General features: G+C 38.6%; 1 protein-coding gene across 7 annotated transcripts in view; it reads left to right on the top strand.

The window, feature by feature from the left end:
- Positions 1-27,004, top strand: part of SYNE1 (spectrin repeat containing nuclear envelope protein 1) — a 255,312-nt gene that overhangs the window by 212,793 nt on the left and 15,515 nt on the right. For 5 of the 7 annotated variants that reach the window (XM_055311234.1, XM_055311233.1, XM_055311230.1 and 2 more), the window contains 12 exons: positions 677-839; positions 8,082-8,269; positions 9,907-10,057; positions 12,851-13,033; positions 13,291-13,428; positions 14,884-15,075; positions 15,956-16,289; positions 18,367-18,435; positions 20,050-20,192; positions 21,878-22,004; positions 22,836-23,047; positions 25,944-26,144. In XM_055311234.1, the coding sequence (XP_055167209.1) occupies positions 677-839; positions 8,082-8,269; positions 9,907-10,057; positions 12,851-13,033; positions 13,291-13,428; positions 14,884-15,075; positions 15,956-16,289; positions 18,367-18,435; positions 20,050-20,192; positions 21,878-22,004; positions 22,836-23,047; positions 25,944-26,144 (2,101 nt within the window). The remainder of the gene's footprint in view (positions 1-676; positions 840-8,081; positions 8,270-9,906; positions 10,058-12,850; positions 13,034-13,290; positions 13,429-14,883; positions 15,076-15,955; positions 16,290-18,366; positions 18,436-20,049; positions 20,193-21,877; positions 22,005-22,835; positions 23,048-25,943; positions 26,145-27,004) is intronic. The other 2 variants (XM_055311232.1, XM_055311236.1) reach the window with 1 other exon arrangement.

Raw genomic sequence — 27,004 nt, 5'->3', positions numbered from 1 at the left:
TGCTGTGTAGCAAATAGTGCACTGAACAAGGCTTCATGGGTGAAGACTGGACGATGGTTGGCTTTGTATCTTCCCTCTACCACCTGCAGCCCAAATGCTCCTCTGATGTGATCTGGCATTAAGTATGTATGATCACTCACTGATGGTTCATCTTAAGTGTGCTTTCTTCTATTAACTGAGTTTCTGCCACGAGGGTGCTGAAATACATCCCACCAGGGCAGGACTAATCAGAACTGTGAATTTGTGATTTGTTTGGTGAAAATCCATTGGAAATGTTCATTTTTTCCTCCCAGGTATTCTTCATAGGAGTATAAATTACATAATGTGTGTCAATAATAATTTTTATGACACTATGAGGTTTCTGTCACTGTTATATCATTATACTATGTAGAGCATCATCATAGCTGGTATTTATTGAATGTTTCCCATGGACCATGTATTATTCAACTCATTAAAATCTCACAGATATTTTTTCTTTACTTTAATTTTTATAGATGAAGAAACAGAGACACAGGAAGGGTGTGCAATTGCCGGAAGTCACCCAGACACTGAGTGGCTGAGCTAGGCTGGACTTTGGCTTTAGGCCAAAAGCTTTAAATCCAGTGCTCACTTTTGCCCACAAGAAACACTTGAGTGAAGCCTCTCACTGAGGGTAAAGTCTCTCCTCTGCCCACAGGGTAAAGAAGCTGAAGGAGACCCTGGTTGCCGTACAGCAGCTGGATAAGAACATGAGCAGCCTGAGGACGTGGCTGGCTCACATCGAGTCAGAGCTGGCCAAGCCCATAGTCTATGATTCCTGTGACTCGGATGAAATACAGAAAAAGCTTACTGAGCAGCAGGTAAAACTTAAAACAACCAAAGGAAGTAAGTAGGCTCTTGAACATCTGCGCTCCTGATGAGGCTACAGAGGCAGACGTGAGATGGTTAATCGAGATGGAAAATCAGGAGGAAGCTAGACAGGATTGCTGAGAAAGGAGAGGCTTGGGCAGGACAGGTGTTTGGGACAAATGGGTCCCATGTCGAGTCTAGAAGATATGGTCTCATAGGGTTGATGCCGTCAGTCCACCAATAAGACATCAGGAGCTGCTTGAGCTGCCATGATGTATCCATAACAGTGCTGACGTTTTGTTTATTTCTTTCTGGGTCATGAGCCAACTACTATATACATAGATAAGAGCCTTTTTTTCCTGCATATTCTGTTTGAAGAAATATTACAGGGTATTCTTAGAGTTTTTAGAGTATACAACAATTTTGTTTTGCAAGGAGTGTTTCATGACCTGCCAACCACAGACTGTAATTTTACCTTCATGTGTGTAGCAAAGACAACACAACACACTGGCATATGATAAACTACCCCAAAAAGTAAAAAAGAGTGGCCATGAAAAATACATACACAAAGGACTTTTAACTCCTATTCCCCTTCCTCATTTTTTTCCCTTCCTTGATTTTACTAAGCTTAGCAGACCCCAGTTGTTAGTAGTAAATACCATAAATCGTCCCTGAGAAATTTTGCTACTCCATGCTGTTAGATTCTCCTAACAATCTAACCTATCCACACTCTGGTTACTTCCATTGCATTTAGGCCATTATAGCCAAGTTTCTTAACTTAAAAATACTATAAAATATATACAGGCCTATTTATGAAATCTTATGAAATAGTTCATGTACTTTATTTTACAAACTATTTAAACCAATGCAAATAGATATTAAAATACAGTTTTTAGATATTGGGATTATTTCAGTAGCATTTCTTTTTTTTTTTTTTTTTTTTTTTTTGCATTTCTTTGTTTTAAAAAAATTGATAGCAGAACATTTTTCCAGGTTTGTAAGAGTAAAGCCCTGTGATGGATTCTCTCATGTTTGAAATTTGATTAATTGAGCTGTTGGGGTTATAGTTGGCCTCCAGCTCCTCGAATATTCCTGGAGAACATGGTAATGGTATCTACCAATGAGAACTGGTTAAAAACAGTTAAAATCCTAATAGCCATTATTATAATTTAGCAAATGTAAGAAAATCAAAACAGTATCTAATTAAATATGGCAAATCTGTCATATGCATTTATAGCCTTACCTAGTTCTAAACCTCAATAAAATGATAGGAAAGGGCGGGGAGGTCAAGACCCACAATGGCAAAGAGACCAGGAAAGAAGATGATAAAGATGACAGACATCCATCAGAATTTTGGGAGGCAGAAGTGGATAGATGAATAGTTACTGGTGTTAGCAGACTGGAGGATGGAAAAAGCTGATTCATGCTACAGAATTCCAAGAAGGCTCAGGGAGTGGAGAGAGTAAGTCTGTAGGGTTTTTAAATGGAAGATTGCTTGAAAGTCTGAATAAGGAGTGGTTTGACTGGCAGATTCCCCCTAATCCCAGCTAGCCAGGCAACTCTGCCTCATTCACTCTAGTGGAAGACCCGAGGACTACTCTCTGGAGAAGGCAAACCAGAGGGACTTTGGGTTTGAGGCTACAGGGCACCAATGAGGCTGGAGTCACTATATGAAAAATAAAGAGATTAAATAAGATGCTCTGTACCAAATGGTATGTATGACTCCTACCCCATTGCCTCAGCTCCCACCATGTCACTAGCCAGTCTTTTTTTCTTTTTTTAAGATTTATTTATTCATGAGACACACACACACACACAGAGAGAGAGAGAGAGAGGCAGAGACACAGGCAGAAGAAGAAGCAGGTTCCATGCAGGGAGCCTGATGTGAGACTCGATCCTGGGACTCCGGGATCATGCCCTGGGCCAAACAAAGGTAGGTTCTAAACCACTGAACCACCCAGAGATCCCCTTAGCCAGTCTTATATTACAGCCAAGGTTAATGCAAGAGTTTTAAAATCCAATTAGTTATTCCATAAAAGCCCCTCACAAAAAAAATAATAATAAAGAAAGAAAGAAAATAGAGAGGAAGAAATTATTAATGTAGTAATGTAAAAAAAAAATTCCCAAACTGAAAAATGTGTAAAGTTGACTCTTGAACCACACAGGTTTGAACTGTGTGGGCCTACCTATATGTGGATTTTTTTTATGCAATAAAATATGCAGTACTGTGGATTACTTTCCCTTACAATTTTCTTTTATCTAGCTTGCTTAATGTAAAAATATAGTATATAATTCATATAACGTACAAAATATTTATTATTCGACTATTTATGCTTTTGGAAAGGCCTCTTCTAGTCAGCAGTTGGCTAATAGTAGTTAAGTTCTGGGAGAGTCAAATGTGATATTCAGATTTTCAACTGTGTGGGGAATTGGCAACCTCCACCCCCACATTGTTCATGGATCAACTGTGCTTCTAGAGCACAAGTCCTACAAATGCCCAGGAAAATTAAAAACAAGGCAAAACCATTATAAAATTTCAAAACATGGGAGACAAAGAGAAGATCTTGAAGGTTTCCAAGATGAAAAAGTCTGACTTCTCCAAAATAATGGTGGAAGCAAAAAGATAATGATACAATGCCTTCAAAAAACTGAGAAAATTATTTATAATTTAGAGCACTGTACCTGCCATTTAATATATAAAATACTTAACCTCCTACACATGCGTTCTGAAGAAGCTAATGAAAGATGTACATACTGAAACAAAAACAAGAAGAATATTCTACACAAGAGAGAGAAGCAAACTCTCAGGACAGATGGTGAAGGAACAGGAATGTCCCAGATGCCAGCTGTCGTGCAGCCTGGAGCACCTCTGTTCAGACTGAAGTAAGGCATTGGGTGCTACAGGAGGGATGTCTCCAAGGAGTAAGACAGTTGAACTCTATTACGAGAGAGCTACTAGTTCCATAAACACAAAAAGTTATGTAAGAAAAGAAATATAACCATAGTATAGTTTGTTGCTCATATATGAAAAATATTAAGTAACCATATTAAATAACCACAGTCAAACAATCATTATTGCTCCAGCTATAAGATGTGCTCAAACAGTAACTGGAGCCATGTGAGTCAGGTAGAAGTGTATTCTGTCTCTACTATAGAAGCATAGATAATGTCTAAAATTTAAAAATCAAGAATTAGCAACATAAACATGCCACTTATAAATATGGAAGTTAAAACCAGAAGACAGAGATACAAGAGATAGAAAAGGTTTTCTGGAAAATGAGAATCAGGAGTGAAAAGGGAACTATTTCACTGGAAACTTAGTAGTAGTTTTTGACTAATTAATATATGTTCATACTGCCTTTTAATTTAAAGTTAAAGTTGAAAAAATAACTCTGTATCAGTGGTTAAAAGTAAGGGCTCCCTGGGTTCAAATCTGGTTTCACCACTTTTCTGCATGACCTGAATAGTGAACCATTTTAACCCCCATGTGTATAGAATGCTGATAATCAGAGTACATGGCTCACAGTATTATTATAAAAATTAATGTGAAAAGCACTTAGCACAGCACCAAGCACAAAGTCCATACTTAGTAAATTTTATGTCAATCCTATCATATTCACTGCAGTTTCCTTTGTGGCAGATGTTTAACCATGATTCTGTAAAAATTGTAGCCTTTGGGATCCATGCTGTAAAAAAATAGTAATCTATCTCCAAAGAGGAAGATTCTCTTAAATATTTAAAAAGAGATTACACTCAAAAGAAATACATTTTCTTCTGTTCTCCTCTTTAGTATTTCTGTATGTTTCTCTTGCCAATGTAGTTAATTCTTACATACTTAATTGGACAGAAATATACATAGAATATACATAGATGATTCAGAGAACATCTTGTCAAATTTCTCTGTGCTATAGATGAAGAAGTACAGATTCAGACACTGTGTCAAGTCAGGATCATTACCAATGGAGGTTAAAGCTAAGACTGAAATCTTTATCTGTACTAGAGCTTATCCATAATTATATGGATAATAATTATAACCCTCTTCAAGCTTATTTCATATAATTAATTTTAACAAAACCTTTTGAGCAGATGAGCAAGGGGTCTTTTCTGTGATATTTACTATGGGAACCTGATTGATCTCCTCGAGTAAATTTCAAAAAATTGTGCAGGCTCCTCCATCCATTGACTAGCTCATCTGGAATTTTTATCTTTTTTGTCTACACTGAGCCTCCAACAATCCATCAGTTTACAGTTCTGGTTTTTATATCCTCACCCTGGTTACCACAGTGGTCTCCCCATGAGTTTCTGCACTGGGGTAGATCCAAAAGTATGTGGAGAAATGACATCATCAGTATGGCTATATAGGTTATCTCTGACTTAAGTTCCCCTCACCAACAAGGAACTCTCTATAGACAAAAGACCTCTGTAAAACTCCCAAAACCCAAGGGTAAGATTGAAGCACCAGCCTGGACCCCAGAGACCAGGAAGGACCACGTTAAAAGATTAAGAGAAGTGGTCACACTTTAGACCGCAAAAATCCTTCCTGGCTGTCACAGAGTTGTACCAAGAGGGCACCACTTGACCAAAATGGGCATCTAGCTCCCCCGGCTGCCCCACCCTTCCCAGGAGTCTTAGTCTCAACTCATGGGGAGTACTAAGGGAACTTGTGTGGCTTGACTACTGGGGATCAGTTAGTGAGGAAGACAGGGGCTGAGGCTTAACTGCAACCAGCACTCACATCTTGGCAGACTGCATTCCTGTTTGCAGCTGCACCCAAGCCAAGATTCCAGCCTGTGCTGCCCATCAGCAGAGCCTAGCCAGTGGCCCTATCTGACCTGGGAGTTCACTTGGCAATTCTGCGTGATTTGAGTCCCCAGACAATGGGCCATACTAACCTTGGAGACCTTTTCTACCATCTGACCTGGGCAGGGAAGCCAATTCCCAGCCCCGCCCAACAGCTGAGCATAGCCTTCATCCTTCCTCACCAGAAGGTCTGGCCAGAGAACCCAGGCAGCCCCGGAACCCATCCAACAGCCCTGCTTGAGAAGGGAGCTAAGCCAGCGGCCCTACCCAACTGCTGAGCATAGCCTCTGGCCCCATATAATCAGGGAGTCTGGACAGTGACCCTGGACAACCTCAGATATCAATTTACATCCTTGCCTAGCCACAGAGTCCAGCCTACAACCTAGCCAGCCATGGAGCCCAGATGACAACCCCACTCAACAGTGCAATCCAACCTCTGGTCTTGTCTGATCACTAAACACAGCCTGCAACCTTATTCAGGCAGGCAGCCTTGCCAGTGACCCCAACCAATCACCAAGCATAGCCTGTGACCCCACCTGACAAGGAAGCCAGGACAGTGACCCAGCTCAACCATGGAGCATAGTCTCTAGCTCCACACACTTTGGAATATAGCTGGAGGGTCCCTCCTTATCAGAGAGCCCAGTCAGTGACCTTGCCCAATAGAGTAGCACAGCCAGTGGCCCACCTGAAAGCAAAGCCCAAACTATCACCTCACCCAATTCCAGGGCATAGCCTGCAACCCTATGTAATCCAAGAACACAACCTGAGACCCAGTCTAACTGCCCTGCCCTGCCTGTGGCTCTACCTGAATGCAGAGTCCAGCCAGTAGCACCGTCTGATCTAAGATCACAGCTTGCTATCCTACCTAACCAGGAGTGATTGCAGAGCCCAGCCTATAGCTCTACCCAGTCACAGAGTCCAGCCAGTAGCACCGTCTGATCTATAAAATTATAAATGAAAATGGAGAGATTACAAGAAATACAAAGGATCACAATAGCATACCGTGAAGAAATGGATAAATATCTAGAAACATGCAACCCACCAGACTGAATTATGAAGAAATAGAAAATATATGGGACACCTGGGTGGCTCAGTGGTTGAGGGTCCACCTTTGGCACAAGCCGTGATCCTGGGTTGTGGGATCGAGTCCCATATTGGGCTCCCTGTGGGGAGCCTGCTTCTCCCTCTGCCTATGTCTCTGCCTCTCTATGTCTCTCATGAATAAATAAATAAAATCTTAAAAAAAAAAAAAAAGAAAATATGAACAGACTAGAAATGAGTAAGAAGGCTGAATTGGTCATCAAAATCCTCCCAAAAAAGAAAACTCCAAGACCAGATGGTTTCACAGGTGAAATCTACCAAACATTTAAAGCCAATTCTTTTCACTCTTCCAAAAGATTAAGGAGAAGGAAACACTCTCAAACTCATTTTATAAGGCCAGCATTATCCTGATACCAAAGCCAGATAAGGACAACACAAGAGGAGAAAACTACAGGCCAATATTCATGAATAAATGTAGATGCAAAAATTCTCAACAGAGTACTAGCAAACCAAATTCAATAGCCCATTAAAAGGATCATACACCATGATTTAGTTGAAATGCATATAAAAATAAATGTGATACATTACATTACTAGGCTGAAGTATAAAAATATCTCAATAGATGCAGAAAAAGCATTTCACAAAATTCAAATGATAAAATTCTCAACCAAGTGAGTATATAAAAGAAGTACACTTCAATATAATAAAGACTATATGGCATCATACCCAGTGATGAAAGGCTGAAAGCTTCTCACCTAAGATGCGAACAAGACAAGGATGCCCACTCTTCACCAGACCTATTCAACATAGTACTCAAACTCCTAGATAGAGTAATCAGAGAAGAAAAAAATAGAAGGCATCTAAATCAAAAAGGATGATATAAAATTGTCTTTGTAGGTGACATAATCTTATGTAAAGAAAGTCCTAAAGATTCCACTAAAAAACTCTTAGAACTAATAAATTCAGTAAAATTGCAGAATAAAAATTTAACATACAAAAATCAGTTACACTTCTATATACTAGCAATGAATTATGTGAAAAAAAGAAAATAATTTCTTTACAATAACATCCAAAACAATAAAATACTTCAGAATAAATTTAACAAAGGAGTTTAAAGATCTCTACACTGAAAACTGTAAGAATCAGATAGACATTGAAGAAGATACAAATAAATGGAATGATAGCCCATGTGGCTAACTTTACGCTTAATACAATTAACGTAGTCTATTTCACTTGTTCCGTTTATATTTTGGCATTGCTCACATAGCCAAAATATCTCTAGATTTGTTTTCTCCTGTTTTGGTTGCCATATTTCATAAAAGACATTGAAGAAACCTCATGGATTCAAGGAAAGGAGAGATTTTCTCATCTGTATCCAAGTATTCTAATAAAGCATGTCTCATTCCCCACAGGAGCTTCAGAGAGACATTGAGAAACATAGCACAGGCGTGGCCTCTGTTCTCAACTTATGTGAGGTCCTGCTTCATGACTGTGATGCCTGTGCCACGGATGCAGAGTGTGATTCCATCCAGCAGGCGACGCGAAACCTGGACCGGCGTTGGAGAAATATCTGTGCCATGTCCATGGAAAGAAGGCTCAAGTAAGTGGGCAGGTTCAAAGAGCTGGGAAAGAGGAAGGACCAGAAATAGAAGGAAAAAAAAAAAAACCTACCCAGAGTATTCACTGTTTACTATTTCATTTTGGTTGTAATGTCCAAAAGGAGAAAAAAAAAAAAGGGAGCATTGATTTTCCAAAGTTGCCGTCATCTACATTTAGCTGGGAAAACAAGTAAGCATAAAGGTCATACCATAGTTTCCCCCCCTACGGTATCCATACTTTCTCTTTCCATGGTGTCAGTTGCCCATGGTCGAGCAGGATCCAGAAGCAGAGGATACTCCTTCTGGGGTAGGGTCAGAAGATCCACAGTAGCCTAACACTAGTCACAACACCTGTGCCATTCACATAACTTCATCCATCATGTAGGCATTTTATCATCTCACATCATCACAAGAAGGGTAAATGCAGGGGTGCCTGGGTAGCTCAGTCAGTTAAGTACCTAGGCTTCTGCTTTGAGCTCACGCCATGATCAGTTCTAGGATGGAGCTCCATGTGTCATGTGGTCGGACTCCCTGCCCAGTGGAGAGTCTACTTCTCCCTTTCCCTTTGCACCTCCCCCACAATCTTACTTCTTTCCTCTGCTCTCTCAAATAAATAAATCTTAAGAAAAAATAAAAAAGATGAGTCAATGCAGTACAGTAAGATATTTTGAGAAAAAGACCACATTCATGTAACTTTTATTACAGTGTACTATTATAATTGTTCTATTTTATTATTGGTTATTGTTAATCTCTTACTGTCCCTAATTTATAGTTTAAACTTTATTATATGTATGTCTAGGATAAAACATAGTATATACAGGGGTTTAGTACTATCCACAGTTTCAGGCATCTATACAGAGTCTTGGAATGGATCCTTCATAGATGGGGGGAGTTACTATATATAAATTTACTATATACAAATATAATATACTGTATATTATGAAACAATTATGCCTGACCTAATAGTTTAAATGTAATTCAGAAAAATAAAAATACGCCCTCGAATAAGTATATTGTTAAAAAATTGGTGGTGTGAAAAGTAATATTAATTACATAAAAATGAAATTTAAAGGTTTTGGAAAAGCCCTTTGAAATTCTAGGCAGTAATAAATAGTAGTGGGTTAGAAAATCATCTTGTCTACTGTTTGGAGAACTCTTGAAAGGTTAATATTTGTCTTGCTGTGATAGGTTGATTAATTTTAGTGAGGGTGAGTTTGATGTTGGACCTACATGCAGCTTGAGACTCTGGTTTAATTTCAGTGGAAACTTAGCATGAGTGTGCCCTGCAAACATGGCACTGCACTTTTGAGCTCCCTTGCATGTATACAGAACAGTTCGGGTTTTATATGTTTGTAATACATAATTTTACTAATTCCAAATCCAGAGCTTCAGGATGTGTATTTAAAAAAAAAAAAAAACACAAATAACAAAAAAAAAAAAATTTCCAAACTCACAGCTGTTTCATTTTGCTCAGACAGTTGTCCCTTTTTCACTCTGGTCAAATTTGGCGGACGGCACAGTTATTGTTTGGCACAATAGTTGCTTGCTTGGGCACTCTTAATCCTATTGCAGGCATTAGAGTTCTAAAGCATCAACAGTCTCAAACAATCAGAAACTGTTTTTTCGTTTTCTGTCTCAGAATTGAAGAGACATGGCGATTGTGGCAGAAGTTTCTCGATGATTATTCTCGTTTTGAAGATTGGCTCAAGATTTCAGAAAGGACAGCTGCCTTCCCCAGCTCTTCTGGGGTGCTCTATACAGTTGCCAAGGAAGAACTAAAGAAATTTGAGGTGATTTATAATTCTAAATATTTGGCCCTTATTTTGCTATGAGTATAGCCAGTTAGTAGTTGGTGTCTCAAGACATAAACTAACTGTTCATCTGCACATTATTTGTTGAAACAGTTGGATGATGACTTTGTGGTCATCTTTATTACTGCCTCATACACGGGCAAAGAAGGGGGAAAAAGAGGGCTTTATGTTAAGTTCTCATGAATTACAAATAAAGTCATGATGACAAGAAATTCTGTTACAAAACACAAATCATGATTCCCAAAAAAAGATCTTGGCTTTTTTTAAAATTTCATAATTTTTTGCTATCCACCATCTAAGATGAAAATATGATGTTCTATACTATCAAAATCTCTCTTCCAAATATATTTTCTTGATTTTTATTTTATCTATAATTAGAGAATAGATGTGTATATAAATAGATAGATATGTGTAGATAGATAGATAGATAGAGATATACAATCATTGTAATCTCTCTTCCAAATATATTTTCTTGATTTTTATTTTATCTATAATTAGAGAATAGATGTGGATAGATAGATCGATAGATATAGATATACAATCATTGTAATGTAGAGTTGGCTCCAGAATTAAATAAAATACTTTTAATCATAAGCCATTTCTAATGACAAATGAAGAACGATGCCATCCTTGGATCCCCAAGACTTTTCAGTTACAGAGACAAAAACAGCAATAGTATAATCATATTCATGAAGGCCCCGCTCAGTAACTGACTTCAGTGTACTGCCTATTTGTGTGATCTCGGTCTACTCTATCCCCATGGGATGATAACAACCCTAACAGCTGCCTCTCACTTCCACAGAGGACCTGACAGAGTCTAAAGTTCACCATGTTTTAATTTGAAGTTTCTTTTCCCTTCACTTCCCTCTGACAGGCAGGTGTGTACCCATAGATATTGACAGCAACGTCCTGATGTGTGTGTCTTACAAAGATCATTCTTGGTTGCTAATTCTGCCCCCAAGCTCCCTGAGATGATTAAAAATAAGACTAAAAATCAAACCAAATCCAGTTGAATTTATTTTTACCTTGTAATGTCAGTTTGCCTGGCATTTACTGAGGCCTGTCAGAATAAATATGAAGTTTGGCTTTTTGCTTGTGGGGTTTAAAATCAGAGTCCTAGATGAGCAGCTATAGAAATCTATAAAAATGTTCAAATACTGTGTAAAATAAGTAAAAGTTATCCCGATGTCTGAATATGGATTTATGTGTAACAAGCCCACTAAATTCCAGGAAAATAATTTCATATCTAAAATGTTTTCTCTTGGAAAATTTCTAGTGAAGAGCCACTATGCAGTGGAGTTCAGGTCCTCCTGGCATGAACCAGTGGTAATGAGGTATTCATGTACTCCGTCTTATTATGCTCTGCTTCATAAAGGTTAAAACCTTCTGTAATTGGCTTACACTACAAAGCAGATTATGTCTGGTCCTTTTTGATGCTATTTTAGACTCTCAGATTTTATGGCAAAAGTTAGCCATATGTCTAGCTTCTATCATAAATGATTTTATCATTTACTTTTTAGTTAATGTTCTTGAGAGACAGAAATAAATTAAAAAAAAAAACAAGATTTTGTTCGAGGACACCCTTTTCCTGTTCAAATAATAACAGTTTGAGATGGGTCTGGGTACCCACTTGTGGTGCCTATCACTGCTCCAGTGGGAAAACAAACTCTATGACTCCCAGTAATGGCTAAAGCTGAACTTCCCTTCCTTCTTCCTCTTCTGGGGAAATAACTCAAGTTGTTTTATTGAATTGGAGATTAGACTTACTAAGACCAAGTCTCTTAAAGCAACTCTCAGAAGGAAAGCCATATCAGAGGCACAGATGTAGTAGTATATAAACAGTGTAATGAGCCAAAGGAAGCAGAGTTTTGTGATTTAGATGAGTACAGACTGCTGGACTGTACAGTTTTCTGTCCAGTGTCAGGATAAACACCAGTCATAAATCATACACATGAATTTGGAAAAAAATAGCTTCATTTTATTTTGACTAAATGATTCTTATGATAGAACCATGCTATATTGCAGAGAGAAAGAAGAAAGAGTCTTTTACCTTTTGAAACTCTAAAGTGTACATAGGATAACCTCAAAACTAAACAGCCATAAGTGGATTGGACAACATTTTAATCATTTAAAAACTTAACTTTTAATCATTAAAATGACAGTACAGTTATGAAATTTGCCCAAGATATAACAGCTCGCATTCAGACACATTCTGCAAAAAGTGGGTTTAATTATTTTAATAGACATCAGAATTGAAGTTTCTGGATTTTTAGAGTACATCTTTCTTTTTTTATTTGTTTGTTTGTTTGTTTTTGGTTTTTTTTTTTTGAGTACATCTTTCATAAATAGAGAATTCTTTTGCAGATATATCTTTTCTCAGTATTGACATCAGAAATTTTTGAACCTTTCAGACTCACATTTGAGCACACATAAATATTTGTGTAATCCATTTGTTTCATGAGAAAATTTTGGGGGGCTGTTCAGTATTTTAAAAGCTATAATACAGCAATATATATATATATATTATACATGTATATGTATTTGTATATATACACATATAGTTATTACTATTTACCAATTTTTTTCATATTTTTGTTTGATCTACACCCTTTCCTTAAGCCATACAGGCCATATTACTCTGCTTTAACAAGGGAAAATTAACCCTCATTAGAAATTGTCCTTTCCTTGTCACTACAGTATGAGGCCAGGTGCTCTCGCTGAGAGCCCTTCACTGATCCCCTCACTGACATGCGTGCTTATCTGTGGTCTTAGGCTTTCCAGCGACAGGTCCACGAGAGCCTGACCCAGCTAGAACTAATCAACAAGCAGTACCGTCGCCTGGCCAGAGAGAACCGCACCGATTCTGCTTGTAGCCTAAAGCAGATGGTTCATGAAGGCAACCAGAGATGGGACAACCTGCAAAAGCGTGTCACCTCCATCTTGCGCAGACTCAAGGTCTGAATTACGCCTCTTCTCTCGCTTAGAGACCCAGAGGACAGGATTGGGCCATTTGAACACATTAGACATAATCTTAGTGATTTTGTAAGATTGGGTAGCAAGAGTGGTTTATATAATAATTTACATTGTAAAGGATTACAGAGTTCACATTGTTTGTTGAAAAAGTGACTTCCCATAAGAACATTGGAATTGGTGGTACCATCTCTATATGTGCATATGGACTTTAGTTTTTATCATTTTCTTTTCACATCTAGCATTTCATTGGCCAGCGTGAGGAGTTTGAGACTGCACGGGACAGCATTCTGGTGTGGCTGACAGAGATGGATCTACAGCTCACTAATATTGAGCATTTTTCTGAGTGTGATGTTCAAGCTAAAATAAAGCAACTCAAGGTAATATAGTAGTGATTTTTCAAATTGCGAAGAAGGTGTGAAGAGGAAGGGATTTGTAGATCCTTTTGTAAAGAACATAGTAAAGAACTCTTTTGAAAAAAATTAGTTCTTGATTGGAAAAAAAATTCAGAAAATACAAAATATATTTAAAAAAATAAAGACCATTACCCAGAGATCGCTACCATTAGCCTATATACTTTAAATTATTAACTTCATTGCCAAGGTGTTAGGAATCTTGTTTTTTGGCTGTTTTTCTTTTCTTTCTTTCTTTTCTTTTCTTTTCTCTCTTTTTTTTTTTTTTGCTTTGTTGCTACCACCTTCAAATAGCTTATTTGACCTCCATGTTCCAACTTTCTCATGTTGGAATTTCAGTCCACATTATTATTCCCTATCCTTAGAGGCCAAGTTAATTTTTAAGCATAATTGTTATGTTTCACCATGCAGTTCAAATGCAGTGACTAATTAAAAATTTCTATAGGAGTGATACACATTAAATATAAAGAGTCCCTAAAAAGGAAAAGTGTTTTAACAACTTGAATATTATGCAAGGATAAAGTCTCAGGATGAAAAAAAAATCGTAAAATAGATTCTCAGGATGAAAAAATTGTAAAAAAATTTTTTACAGCGAGCCCTGATCCTATACCCGATCCCTCCCCCACTGATTATTCTAAGTTGTTTCATAGACAAACCAATATTTAAAACCTTCAACGGGAAATTTCTACCAAGTGGCAGTTGAATCTTTTCTTTTTAGACTCTGGCAGGGTCACAGAACTTACCGCCATGCTCCCTTTTCATTAGTGGATAATTTCAACTCTTCTAGAGTTTGTTCTTGTTTTGAATTAAAATTTATCCCTGAAATCTATCCCTACTAGCTTAACTCATTTCAGCTTTATATAACGAGTATAAATAATCCTCTAGAATTCCTTGTTTTTTAAATAATTATAATCTTTTCTGGTTATGTCCTAAAATAATAAAAGAATCATCTGAGAAGAATTTGTGACATTAGTTATCATTTAGTTGGTTTCTCTTAGTCATGGTTGACATATGATCAGAAAATCTAAAATTAAAATATTTAATTAACTCTCTAAAATGTTAAATTTATTTCAGTGTCACTGTATTGCTTACCATTGCTTTTCATTAGGGATAACCAATACTATCAATGTTATGATGGGTTTAAATGTTTTTTTTCTGTGATTCTCTACCCACACTGTCCATGGTGGTAAATTTTATTAGCCAAAGGCGCCGTTCTGGTCATGGAATTCTGATGATTCCATTTCTGACTCCTGTTCTGATTTAAAATTTTTATGTTTGACTTTAGAAAGTAATAGCCTCTTGGCTTATCACCCTATATGGTAAATTCAATATCCCCTGCATGGTTTTTCTAAATATATATCTTATAATTATTTTATGTCACTGCGAACAATAAAAAAATTACAGGAGATTTGTGTTCCCTAGGCCTTCCAGCAAGAAATTTCACTGAACCACAATAAGATTGAGCACATAATTGCCCAAGGAGAACAGCTTATAGAAAAGAGTGAGCCCTTGGATGCGGCAGTCATTGAGGAAGAGCTAGATGAACTCCGGCGTTACTGTCAGGAAGTCTTTGGGCGTGTGGAAAGATACCATAAGAAACTGATTCGCCTGCCTGTATGTGATGTTTTTTTTTTTCTTTTTTTCATTGTCACAAAGTCTAAAGAGAGTTAGTTATATAGGGTTAGGTAGCACTGGACAGTGGGGAAAACCCTAGACTCTGGAGCCAGAATGCCTGGAATCCCTTCTGAGCTCTGACATGTGTTGGCTACATAACCTTGGGCAAGTCACATCTCTTGCCTTGGTGTTCTCAAATGTAACACTGATCTAATAATACTACCTACCTTATAGAGATGATTGCTTCAGATAGGAAACAAGTTAGTATATGTGTAAAAAACTTAGTACATGGCAGATATCTTCTATGGAAAGTAAAGAAGGTTCTAGAATAAATAAGGAGATGATAGTGAGCAGTGAAAACAGTTGCTCAGTTGATGAAGTTGTTTAGTTGAAATTTTTTCTCTTCAACTTTCCTAATAGCTACCATAATCACATCACAAAATATTAGAATATTTGGAATATTCTGTGATAAAATATATTTTGCATCTGGGATATAAGGTAAAAAAAGGACCAGGTAAAGTTTTCCTAGTAATTTCCTTTTATTCCTGAAATGTGCCATTGTGAACCCATTGTGTTGCAGGCGCACTACTCTGCTGCATTTATTTACATAATCTTATTTAATCTTAATTATTTGAAGTACATTTCAATATTATTTCCATTTCACGAGTGATAAAACTGGAGCTTTGCTAGATTAATTTATACAACATTTTAGAAAGTGATCAAAGGATTCTTACTTATTCGATGTTAGGAAGTTATAAATTACCCCCACTGAGGTAGGAATATGGTCCAGATAAGCTTGAACCCTGAGAAGCAGAACAAGAAGTGGTAAGGGCATCATCTGACCACTATGGTAATGGAGTTGGGTTGCCTATATTTCTAGCTCCCAGATGATGAGCATGACCTCTCTGACCGGGAGCTGGAGCTGGATGACTCTGCAGCTCTCTCAGACCTCCACTGGCGTGACACCTCTGCAGACAGCATGCTCTCTCCCCAGCCTTCCTCCAACCCCTCCCTCTCACTCGCCCAGCCCCTGCGGAGTGAGCGGTCGGGACGAGACACGCCTGCCAGTGTGGACTCCATCCCCCTGGAGTGGGACCATGACTATGACCTCAGTCGTGACCTGGAGTCTGCTGTGTCCAGAACTCTACCCTCTGAGGATGAAGAGGGTCAAGATGATAAAGATTTCTACCTCAGGGGAGCTGTTGGCTTATCAGGTAGGAAAGAGCTCTTCCAATAGGCCAACTTGAAAGAAAATAAAAAGGACTGAATATGGTATTAGAAATGCATAAACTAAGCAGAACTCTCTTCTTCCTTCTTCCATTAGAGCAAATTGCACATAATAGAATAATTGCATATTAATGTGATTATCAAATACAAAAGTTGACATGACCATTGGTTTATCCCACGTAGTGTTACATTCTTACTATATGACAAGCACTGTATAAGTATTAGGGATACATGGTTCATTCTAGTGTGGAACACTGACAGATAAGAAACAGCTGTGTGAAATGTTGGTTCTAGGATAGTAATGTACACATGGTGGTACAGAAATACAGCCAAGGGGTGACTAACCAGAGCTTTGATGAAAGGCTTTAGGGAAAAGACTCTTGAGCTGAGACCTGAAGAATAAATGAGTCACCTAGATAGACACAGCAAAGTTCAGAGGAAGAGAAGAGAGGTGCACACCGAGCTTTATGATCAGCCACAGAGCTTTTGGTCACCAGAAGTTTGTCCAGAATGACAAGGCTGTAGATTGGGAGACAGAGAGTGGACAAAGAGGAGGTGGAAAGGCAAACCAGGACCTGGTCATAAAGCAGCCTGCTCACCACAGAGGGGAGTTCTCTCCTGAAGGCGCAGGGGCACCACCACAGATCTCTAAGGAGGAGTTCACATGATCAGATACATACTTTCACATAACCTGTCTCAATACTAGGTGGAAGGGATCACGTTGGAGAAGAGCTCAGATGGAAACATTTTATGATCAAGGATAGGGATGGGATAGTGGCCTGAACTAAGGAACATCAGGGATGGAGACAATGGAATCATGAAAACTCTCCTCCTTCAGTGATGGTTCATTGAACTGGAATTGAAGCAACTTTCGGACTTGGGCATCTTGGTGAAAGATGCAGAGAATGTTGTGGGTGTCTGTGGGCCAGGAGACAGGGCAATGAGAAAGGGTGAGGTGATGATTTGGTGGTACACACCTGAATTCAAAATACTGTAGAATATGCAAATGGAATACCCAGCAATAGATGCATGGGTCTGAAATTCTAGAACTGGAAATGCACATTGTGTGGCTATCCATGAATAAATGGTAATTGTCCCTGAGAGAAAGGAGATCACCCAGGAAAAACATATGAAGTAAAACAAGAAAGATAAAACACTAAGAAACACATATAGTGAAGGGGTGGACAGAGAAAGAGGAACATTGTACAGAAGGTGAGGAAAATAGAATAGAGGCCAATTTGCAGCCCTTGTAAATGCATCTCAAACGTTCTGCAAAAGGCTGTCTCTGCTTGTTTCTGATGGTTCATGTTTGGATTCCCAAGGATATGACATGATCTAAAAAGAACATGATTTCCCTCATTTCTATTTTGTTTTCACAGTAGAGCCTACTAGTTATTTCTTATCTATAGCAGTGCTCCCCAGTATGTATCCACTAGCCACATGTGACTATTGAGACCTGAAATGTGACCATGCAAAATTGTGTTTTGCTATGTCAAATGAACTTACATGAATTTATATGTTTCAAAGAGTTAGCACAAAGAAAGAATGCAAAATATTGATAATATCTATGTTGATAATACATTACAATTTTGATATATTGGTCTAGCAAAGTAAAGAACTAACGTTTTCACCATTAATATGTCTCTTAAAACCTTTACAATTACATACGTGGCTCACTTTATTTCTATTGGACAGCACTGCTCTAGAATCTGTCTAGATTGAAATCTCAGTTCTGCCAATTACTGGCTATTGAAACTTGGGTAAGTCACTTAATTCCTCTGGATCTCAGTTTTTCTTATCAATGAAATGGGAATAAGACTTCCATGTACCCTATGCAGTTTCTTCAAAGATAAAGGAGTGCTTAGAACGGTGCTTGACTCATAAATCATTTTCAGTGTGAGCTTTTAAGATTTATTTCAGGAAATCTTGGGTGAGCATGCTCACACTCCTCTGTATATTCAAGAGCTGTCTGTCTAGAGTGACTAACTTCCTTTTTTTCTCTAGGAAAGTTATTTCCCGCCACAAGGAATCTAGCTGTCAACTTAGACTGTGCTCTTTTTGCAGATGTAATGATCCCCGAAAGTCCCGAGGCCTATGTAAAACTCACAGAAAGTGCAATCAGAAATACCTCTGGTAGGCACAAAAAGCCAGCAAGCCTCCTTCCCTCACCTGTAACAAGCCTCCTCTCTGAGCACATCTGCTGTACCTCTCACAGCTCTGTGACACCAGCATGTTAAGAACAACCTTTCTCTGACTGCTACAGTAGAAAACAAACAGAATCCAAAAGTATTCTGTTGATCAACAACAAGAATAAGATTTTAGCAATCAAGTTTCAATGAAATAACTTCTCATCTTGTTAAAGGGGAATGAGTTTCATTAGGTGTAGACCTAAGATGCCCATGAATGGCAGAAAATAGGAGATGGAACTACTAGTATTCAGCATCTGTGCCCTAGTGTCCTGTTTGATTGTAGCCATACTGACTTCATGATTTCCAGGGCTTATAGACTTACCTGGGCCTTAACCTGTGCAGTTAGGGCAACTGGGGACTCTCATGCCCAAGTCTACCAGCCTGCATTTGTGACCTCTGTTCCACATGTAAGACAAGGGGTGAGACCAGATGTTTGGCTCTAAAAAAAATTATAATTTTTAATAAGTCTTGCCCCATAAAATAAAGAAAGGAAAATGGAGCCAGTTTTGTTTAATGTGGCACTAGATAAACTATAGTTTAGCATAGTTAAACAATTTGGGGGAAGATAGAATAGGATTCAAACACGACAATATGATACTGAGTTGTAAAGGTATTAGTTTACACTTAGTTTTTGAAGAAAAGCTAAAGAACAGGAAGCAAAGTAGCATTACTGAAATGGTAACTTCCTGAGTGAACCCCAGTGAGAGACCTCTTCCAGGTGTATTTAGCCTTTTTACAAAAGAAATTAATAAAGCTTACTAATACACATTCTGCTTTCACTCTGTGTTAGCTTCACTCTGACAATCAATGTTCTTGTTTAGTTCAAAAATTATAATACAAGCGCACACACCCACATTTTGCATACACACATTTTGTGCATGCACAAAAGGTGTTATATCTCTGAAAGGTGATAAGCCAGGAGTTCCAGGCCCTGAGAGCATGCTTAGATGCAAATGCTAAAATCTTAGCTTTCTCCTGGTTTTGTTTTGGGTTTTAAACAAAAGCAAGCCATTGGTAATTTAGTGTCTCCACCCATATGTAACTCAAGCTAGTCTTTTCTGGGTCACATACCTTAAGTGAAGGATGCAGCCAGGGGAGACTGTCTTCTACTGAGCACTGTCTTCTGTTGAGATGCAGGAAGAAAACAAAGGATTATATCTATTTTGCTTGATAAGTGCCTGCAGAGGGAATATGAGAAATAACTGCCTCCCGTTTTGCAGGAGAGCATAAGGCACCACCTTGGGCTTTTGGAGAAGCCTTCCACCAGCTGGAATGGAGCAGCTGATGGAATCCTTCCAATCAGCTGGAAAAGGAGCAGATACACAGGCTGTTAGAACCCATTGCAGAGCCCTTTTGCAATATCTGCTGCTAGGACTCTTAGCCAACCACATTCATTGATTGTTCTGGTCATTTGAACTTCTAACTCACCAGCACATTAGTACTAAATTCGCTTCGTAATTGCGTACACATATGCCATTTCTATATCACCTTAGCTGAAGTAATTTCGTAAACTTCTTGAATGTCAAGCATTTAAAGATTTTTGTGGTTGACGCTATAGGAACTCCCAGTGCCTTAGAGTCACAGATCCGACAACTGGACAAAGCATTGGATGAGAGCCGTTTTCAGATGCAACAAACTGAAAATATTATCCGCAGCAAAACTCCGACAGGACCGGAGCTAGATTCCAGCTATAGAGGCTATGTAAGTATCCTGACCCTTGTGATCCCAACATGTACCTAGAAATCATAGTTGTGTGACAAAGAACAGTCTGCGGCACAGAGCTTTCTGAGCTCTCTAAGCACCACACTGCCCTTGAACTCGTAGGTTTGGGTATACAAAATGAAGCCACACTAGCAGGTTACCTTTTGAGTAAAACTGGCCCATGCTCAGACACACTAACCTACTACAATGACCAGCCTGTTCCTTTACATGGAGAACTCAGTGAGATCTATTTAATTGAAAGCAACAAAATGCTTTAGCTCCCAAACATGATTAGGCATTTTTCCAAACTCAGCTAATAATTTTGGGGCCAAAGTTATCCTTGAAGCAGCAGATGTGGTTAATGGATTACTAACATGGATTTTTTTTTTTTTTTGTAGTTCTTTTCTGGGGTTTATTGATTTACTTACTGGCTTTGGGAATGTTTTTATCCTCTGTTATCAATATACTCATTCTGGAGAAAACAAATCTGACTTACAAGAGGGATTTGGGAAAAAGATGGCAGATGATTGTATACGTTACTAACTTCTGTTTTTGAAGTTCCTACCTAGTGAAGTATATACTAAGTTTATTTGCTCTGCTCAAGTTACTGACTAAATAATTTTTCCTGGAGAACTACCCATTTTCCTACACATACTTAAGCAAGAGAATTTAAGACCAAATCTCTTCCAGGGCTCAGCCCTACTTTTCATACCCAAAAGACTGCCTAGTAAAAGGAAAAAAAAAAATTACTCCCTAAGTCTAATGACAACTTAAATGTACTGCTTTTTGAAACCAGGGAAGAGAACTGTTATAGTTTTATATGCTGATATTAATGTCCTCACGATTACAAGAGAGGAATCAATCATGAATTCATTTCCTGTCCAGTGTAGTCTGTTATACCAACTTCTGTTATAGTGAACAGAATATATAAAGTATATTCTCTTCTTAAAATATATTCAGGTTTTATGGTGACCATGCTGATATCACTGAGATTATATTCAGTCTCAATCAAAAATAGTCAAAGTAATTTCATGGCAGTGTTATTTGTTAAAGACCTTGAAACATAACTTTATGGTTAGTATAGCAAGAATTCTCTGAATGCTGTGCATGACATTAAACGTAGGGTTGGAAGGTTTTCCTTTGATGTTAGAATTTATTCCCCTAACACCTATTAAACATTGCTTAAATTTTCTTGTGAAACAGCTGGCTTTAATAGTACTTTCTGCTTCTAAGTATTTTAATTATTTAATGCAAAAAAATGTTCCTTTGAGATTTGTGGTAATATTATTGTTCCCACATTTCAGTTTAAGAAAGAGGAAGCAACTTGCCAAAAATTATATATTGTACTGCCAGCTGAGGGCTCTGAGTTTTAAATCCCAGATTGGTTTTTAGTCTGTTTTGACTCAGAAGTTTAAAATAAATTTTGAGGGATTCTCATGCAAAACCCAGTATGCGAAGTGTTATCTTCAAGGCATTGTTCTCTGTGTTTATGAAACTGTCCTGTGTTTAAGGAGAATGTTTCTGAACTTGACTTTTCTATTTTCAGTGGATTTTTTTCCCACAGAATAATAAAACACAGCCACTGTCCATTTTAAGGAATAGAAAGATATTTTCCCCCAGAAGCTCTTGCACTTGTGAGAACCTGAGAATTCCGTGACAAGAGCCTGTATTCTATGTCTTAACAGATGAAATTGCTGGGTGAGTGCAGTGGCAGTATAGACTCAGTGAAGAGACTGGAACACAAACTAAGGGAGGAAGAAGAGAATTTTCCAGGCTTCGTTAACCTGAATAGTACGGAAATCCAAACAGCTGGTGAGTGAGTGATGCTCAGTTCAGGAAAGAGGGAAATAGAAGATCCTGAAGCACCTTGTGCCCTGTGTTACCCTGTGATGCTCATCTCATTCTACATGATCTCTCCTGAGAACTTTTCTCTGCATTACAGTGATCTCCTGACAGAAGAGGGGGTGAACAGCATTATAGTGTTTTCTTTCACATACCATTTATTTTATGCACTGTCTCAATATCTCTCATCTGGCATTTTATTTTATTTTATTTTACATGTTTTAAAGCTTTTATTTATTTGAGAGAGAGAAAGAGTGTGAGTGGGGGAAGGGGCAGAAGAGGGAGAGATAATCTCAAGCAAACTACACTGAGCAATGAGGCGACATGAGGCCCAGTCTCACAACTCTGAGATCATGACCTGAGCTGAAATCAAGAGTTGGCTGCTTAACTGACTGAGCCACCCAGGTGCCTCTCGTTTGGCATTTTATGCTTGCTCTCCAAGTTCTGTTGCAGAAAACAACCAGTTGAATGTTATCTTCATGCACATTACTGCTTATTACTTCATAAAACTCTTTATGGTATTAAATCCTACGTATTTGTTTTGTTTTTTTGTTTTTGTTTTGTTTTTGTTTTTGTTTTTTTTTTACCCCATTATTATTAAAAATGCAGGTAGGAGAAACAGCCATTATACTGATTGTTTGGATTTTTTTTTATAACTGACAACAACAGAAGTGCCCATTAGAATTACTTCTCTTTTTGTTGTTATTTAAAGTTGGCCACTAATGTATGTTTAAAGCATTTCCCAAACACACTATGTGGAGAAAAACAGCTCACTATACTGTGTGTGGCATGTCTCTCCAGGTGTGATTGACCGATGGGAACTCATCCAAGCACAGGCCCTTAGCAAGGAGCTGAGAATGAAACAGAACCTCCAGAAGTGGCAGCAGTTCAACTCGGACCTGAACAACATCTGGACCTGGCTGGGGGAGACAGAGGAAGAGTTGGAACAGCTGCAGCGCCTAGAGCTTAGCACTGATATCCAGGCTATCGAGCTCCAGATAAAAAAGCTCAAGGTAGCTGCCCTCAGCCTCTCCCACAGCAGCCAGAAAAAACGCTGCCGTATGCAATGCCTGCTCCTACGAAACCACTAGTACTAGCTGCTCTGTTATCACACAGCAGCAGGGAAGTTGTCAACAGAAATGAACTCAGATACCCTCCTCTCCCCCAACCATCCCCAGTCAGTATTTATACAGAAGGCTTGGAAGGACAGAGAGATGGATCATGTTGTAGAACTATCCCCCACGTAAATAAACATTTGTGATTTAATGACCTGGTTCTTAAGGAAAGACTAATTAAAAGTTCATGAAACATCCAGGTGTCTCCAGGACCTATTTAACCTCTTTTATTTAATTTCTTTTAAGGGAAATGCAGCAATGACCAGGTTTCCTGCAAGTCTGTATCTAGAGCTAGAAAGGTTTCCTCTCCAAGATTGTGTCTCTGTGAGTTTGTAGAGACGTATTGAAATTGTTTGAGATTCTGGAATCAGCAGAACATCTGAAATAGATTATCGTAGTAACAGAAGCAATTTGCAGTGTAATGAATAAAACAAAACTGTGGAGTCATTATGGTAAAACACCTGGCATGTGCATTTGATTTTGGCCTGGATGATGTAGGACACTGGATAATGTCCTTTAGCTCCGTCTCTAGATCTTAACACTCTGCTTTAGCACAATTCTTGAAATGCATTAATATATGGAGACTTTTGTAAACATACTATGGGTTGAGAGCCCAGTTTGTTTTTAATAGCTCCTTCAGTCATTTCTTTTTGTTTGGAGAACATCAAGATGTGTTCTTCCTCTAGGCTCACCAGGCTTAAGGATTAAGCATGCTGCTTTTGTGTCACTCCGTTTCCATGTATGTTATTTATTTGGGGGTGGATGTTATTGTGGCTTATTGTTTCTTACAAATTTTCAGAGAAATGAATCTTCCCCACTGCTGTTCAGACGACTTCACTTGATAGAATAGCCTCTGCACTAGCCCCATCAATTTCTAGATGAAGCATCAGATTGAAGATGCAATTTATTTTTTTAATATTTTTTTAAGATTTTATTTATTTATTCATAAGAGACACAGAGAGAGAGGGAGGCAGAGACACAGGCAGAGGGAGAAGCGGGCTCCAAGCAGGGAGCCCGACGTGGGACTCGATCCAGGGTCTCCAGGAGCACACTCCAGGCTGCAGGCGGCGCTAAACCGCTGCGCCACTGGGACTGCCCGGAGATGCAATTTATATTATCTGGATTATAAAATGCATTTTTCTCTAGAGTACTTAAATTATTTTAGTTCTTCTCTGGGAAAAATGTAAGGCAGTGTGTATTATGACCAGACTCCTTAAAAAGTTGATAAAGCAAATGTTGGCCAGAGTCTGAGACCTAAGTGAAATTAGGTTGAGAAAATGAGACCTTGAAAGTCAGCCTGTGCGATAGGGAAAAGCCACCCTCCGTGTGCTTTCCCAGTCTTTCTGGTCTGTTCCCTGAGGATAAATCTGTAGAATAACCAAGTATCTTTCCACAAGATCTCTTGATCTTATAATGTCTCTGTATTTGAATCTGTATTACTGCATTTTAAACATATTAGAAAGAGAAAAATTAAGACAAGCTGGAGGCCTAACGGAAATGTTGAGAACTTAGAAGAAAATGTAGCGTGGGTAGATGTGATTTGCAGGATCACTGACCCTAAACTAATATAGGGATGTTTAAATAGTACCCAGATATTGAATCGTTAGTGCATAATCATGTGCTGCACAAATTCTTGGAACAGTTCTAGATTTGTGGGAAATGCATGAGGCAAAAATCAGTTGCCTAATTTTTTGTGAAATCAAACTAAATTGGTTTAGCTGATGAAATACCCAATCTATTCTCTTTGCCATCACAAGAATGTGGCCTAAGACATAAGCACGGTTCTTTCTTTGTGGGGCACTCTCTCTCTGTGCCTGTCGAGAGAGTTAGTGGCCCTAACTAAACAAACAGCTGGAGGCTGGGGCCTGGGAATCTGCCTGCTTCACAGGTTTCCCGTTGCATTCTTCTGCACACAACTTTGAGTACCAAAGGTCTAGTGAAATGAGATTCTTCCCCAGGACATTTCCTGCTGCCCAGAACTCTTAGAGCCAGATCTGCGTTTGTTCTGTCTTATTGTTGTTGAACTCCCGTGCTGTGGATTGAGTTAATCATACTCCTTGGTTCATTGCTCAGGATCATCAGTGCTTCCTGCAAAGTTCCTCATAATTGTGTTTATTTATCCTTCCCCCCCCCACTCTTCTTTAATCTCACTCTTCCCCCGCTCTCTTTAATCTTTTCATTCCTGAAACCCATGGCAACCATTCTTAAATATTAAAGGAGTATTTTTATTAAATTATTGGTTCATATAGGCATGAAAAATGTGGATTTGTGTGTGTGCACGTGCCTTTTAAATAACACCAATGCTATTGTATCACACACAGTGTTCTGTTTCTGACTCTTTTCACCCTATACCATATTTTAAAATCCCTTCAAGTTGTCAAGTGTACATCCAATCCATTTCTTTTAACTACAGTATAGTCCTCGGTAGTGTGTACCACTGTATTTTAGCTAGCCATTTGGTTAAGGCCAGTTTTAAATGTTTTTTTTTTAATTTTTATTTATTTATGATAGTCACACACACACACACAGAGAGAGAGAGAGGCAGAGACATAGGCAGAGGGAGAAGCAGGCCCCATGCACCAGGAACCTGACGTGGGATTCGATCCTGGGTCTCCAGGATCGCACCCTGGGCTAAAGGCAAGCGCTAAACTGCTGCACCACCCAGGGATCCCCCTTAAGGCCAGTTTTAATGAGTGGATCTTTTAATTTGGGTGAAGCATTTCCTAAGGTCTTAAACTATGCTTTAAATGTTTTTATTGTTATTTTCTTTGGTTGTTCTCCTTTCTCTTTATAGGAGCTCCAGAAAGCTGTGGACCACCGCAAAGCCCTCATCCTCTCCATCAACCTGTGCAGCTCCGAGTTCACCCAGACTGACAGTGAAAAAAGCCAAGATCTGCAAGATCGCCTATCCCAGATGAACGGGCGCTGGGACCATGTGTGCTCATTGCTAGAAGAGTGGCGGGGCCTGCTCCAAGATGCACTGATGCAGTGTCAGGTTGGTGGGACATCAGATGGCTTATGCTCTGCAGTCAGACACTTCAACTATAGCTGAGTCTGTGACTTGATTTATCAAGGTCACTTAGAGGGATGCAGTTGCTCCCCAGAGTTGGGATTTAAGTGAGATAAATTTGTGCCCAAATTATTCATTATACTGGAGAATCTGTACATTTGAACAGAAGTTCAAAGCCAGTGAATCCCATCTTTTTTCCAGCTAACTGCACTATTCCCACAAGTTTATCTCAGCCCCAACTCATTCATTCAACAGATATTTACTGAGCATGTTGGTAGACATTTTCTGAACATGAAAGTGAACATTACAAATATTTATTCATCCATTCTACCAAAATTATTTGATGAGTACCCACTCTAACAGACGTTATTCTGAGCAGTCAGGATACATACAACACAGCCTCTACTTTTGTTGGGGAAGACAAACAATAAAAATGCAAATAATTGTTTACGAAGATGCTGATAAGCAAGGGTGATAAGAATAACTGAGAAAAGCCACTTTGAGAGAGAGGTCAGGGAACTTCTTTTTTCTTTTTTTTCTTTTTTTTAAATTTATTTTTTATTGGTGTTCAATTTGCCAACATATAGAATAACACCCAGTGCTCATCCCATCAAGTGCCCTCCTCAGTGCGGGTCACCCAGTCACCCCCACCCTCCACCCACCTCCCTTTCTACTACCCCTAGTTCGTTTCCCAGAGTTAGGAGTCTCTCATGTTCTATCTCCCTTTCTGATATTTCCCACTCATTTTTTTTCCTTTCCCTTTTATTCCCTTTCACTATTTTTTATATTCCCCAAATGAATGAAACCATATAATGTTTGTCCTTCTCCAATTGACTTATTTCACT

The sequence above is a fragment of the Nyctereutes procyonoides genome, unplaced genomic scaffold (assembly GCF_905146905.1).
Source record: "Nyctereutes procyonoides isolate TBG_1078 unplaced genomic scaffold, NYPRO_anot_genome, whole genome shotgun sequence".
Taxonomy (NCBI): Eukaryota; Metazoa; Chordata; class Mammalia; order Carnivora; family Canidae; genus Nyctereutes; species Nyctereutes procyonoides.
This window is presented reverse-complemented; position numbering and strand designations above follow the sequence as displayed.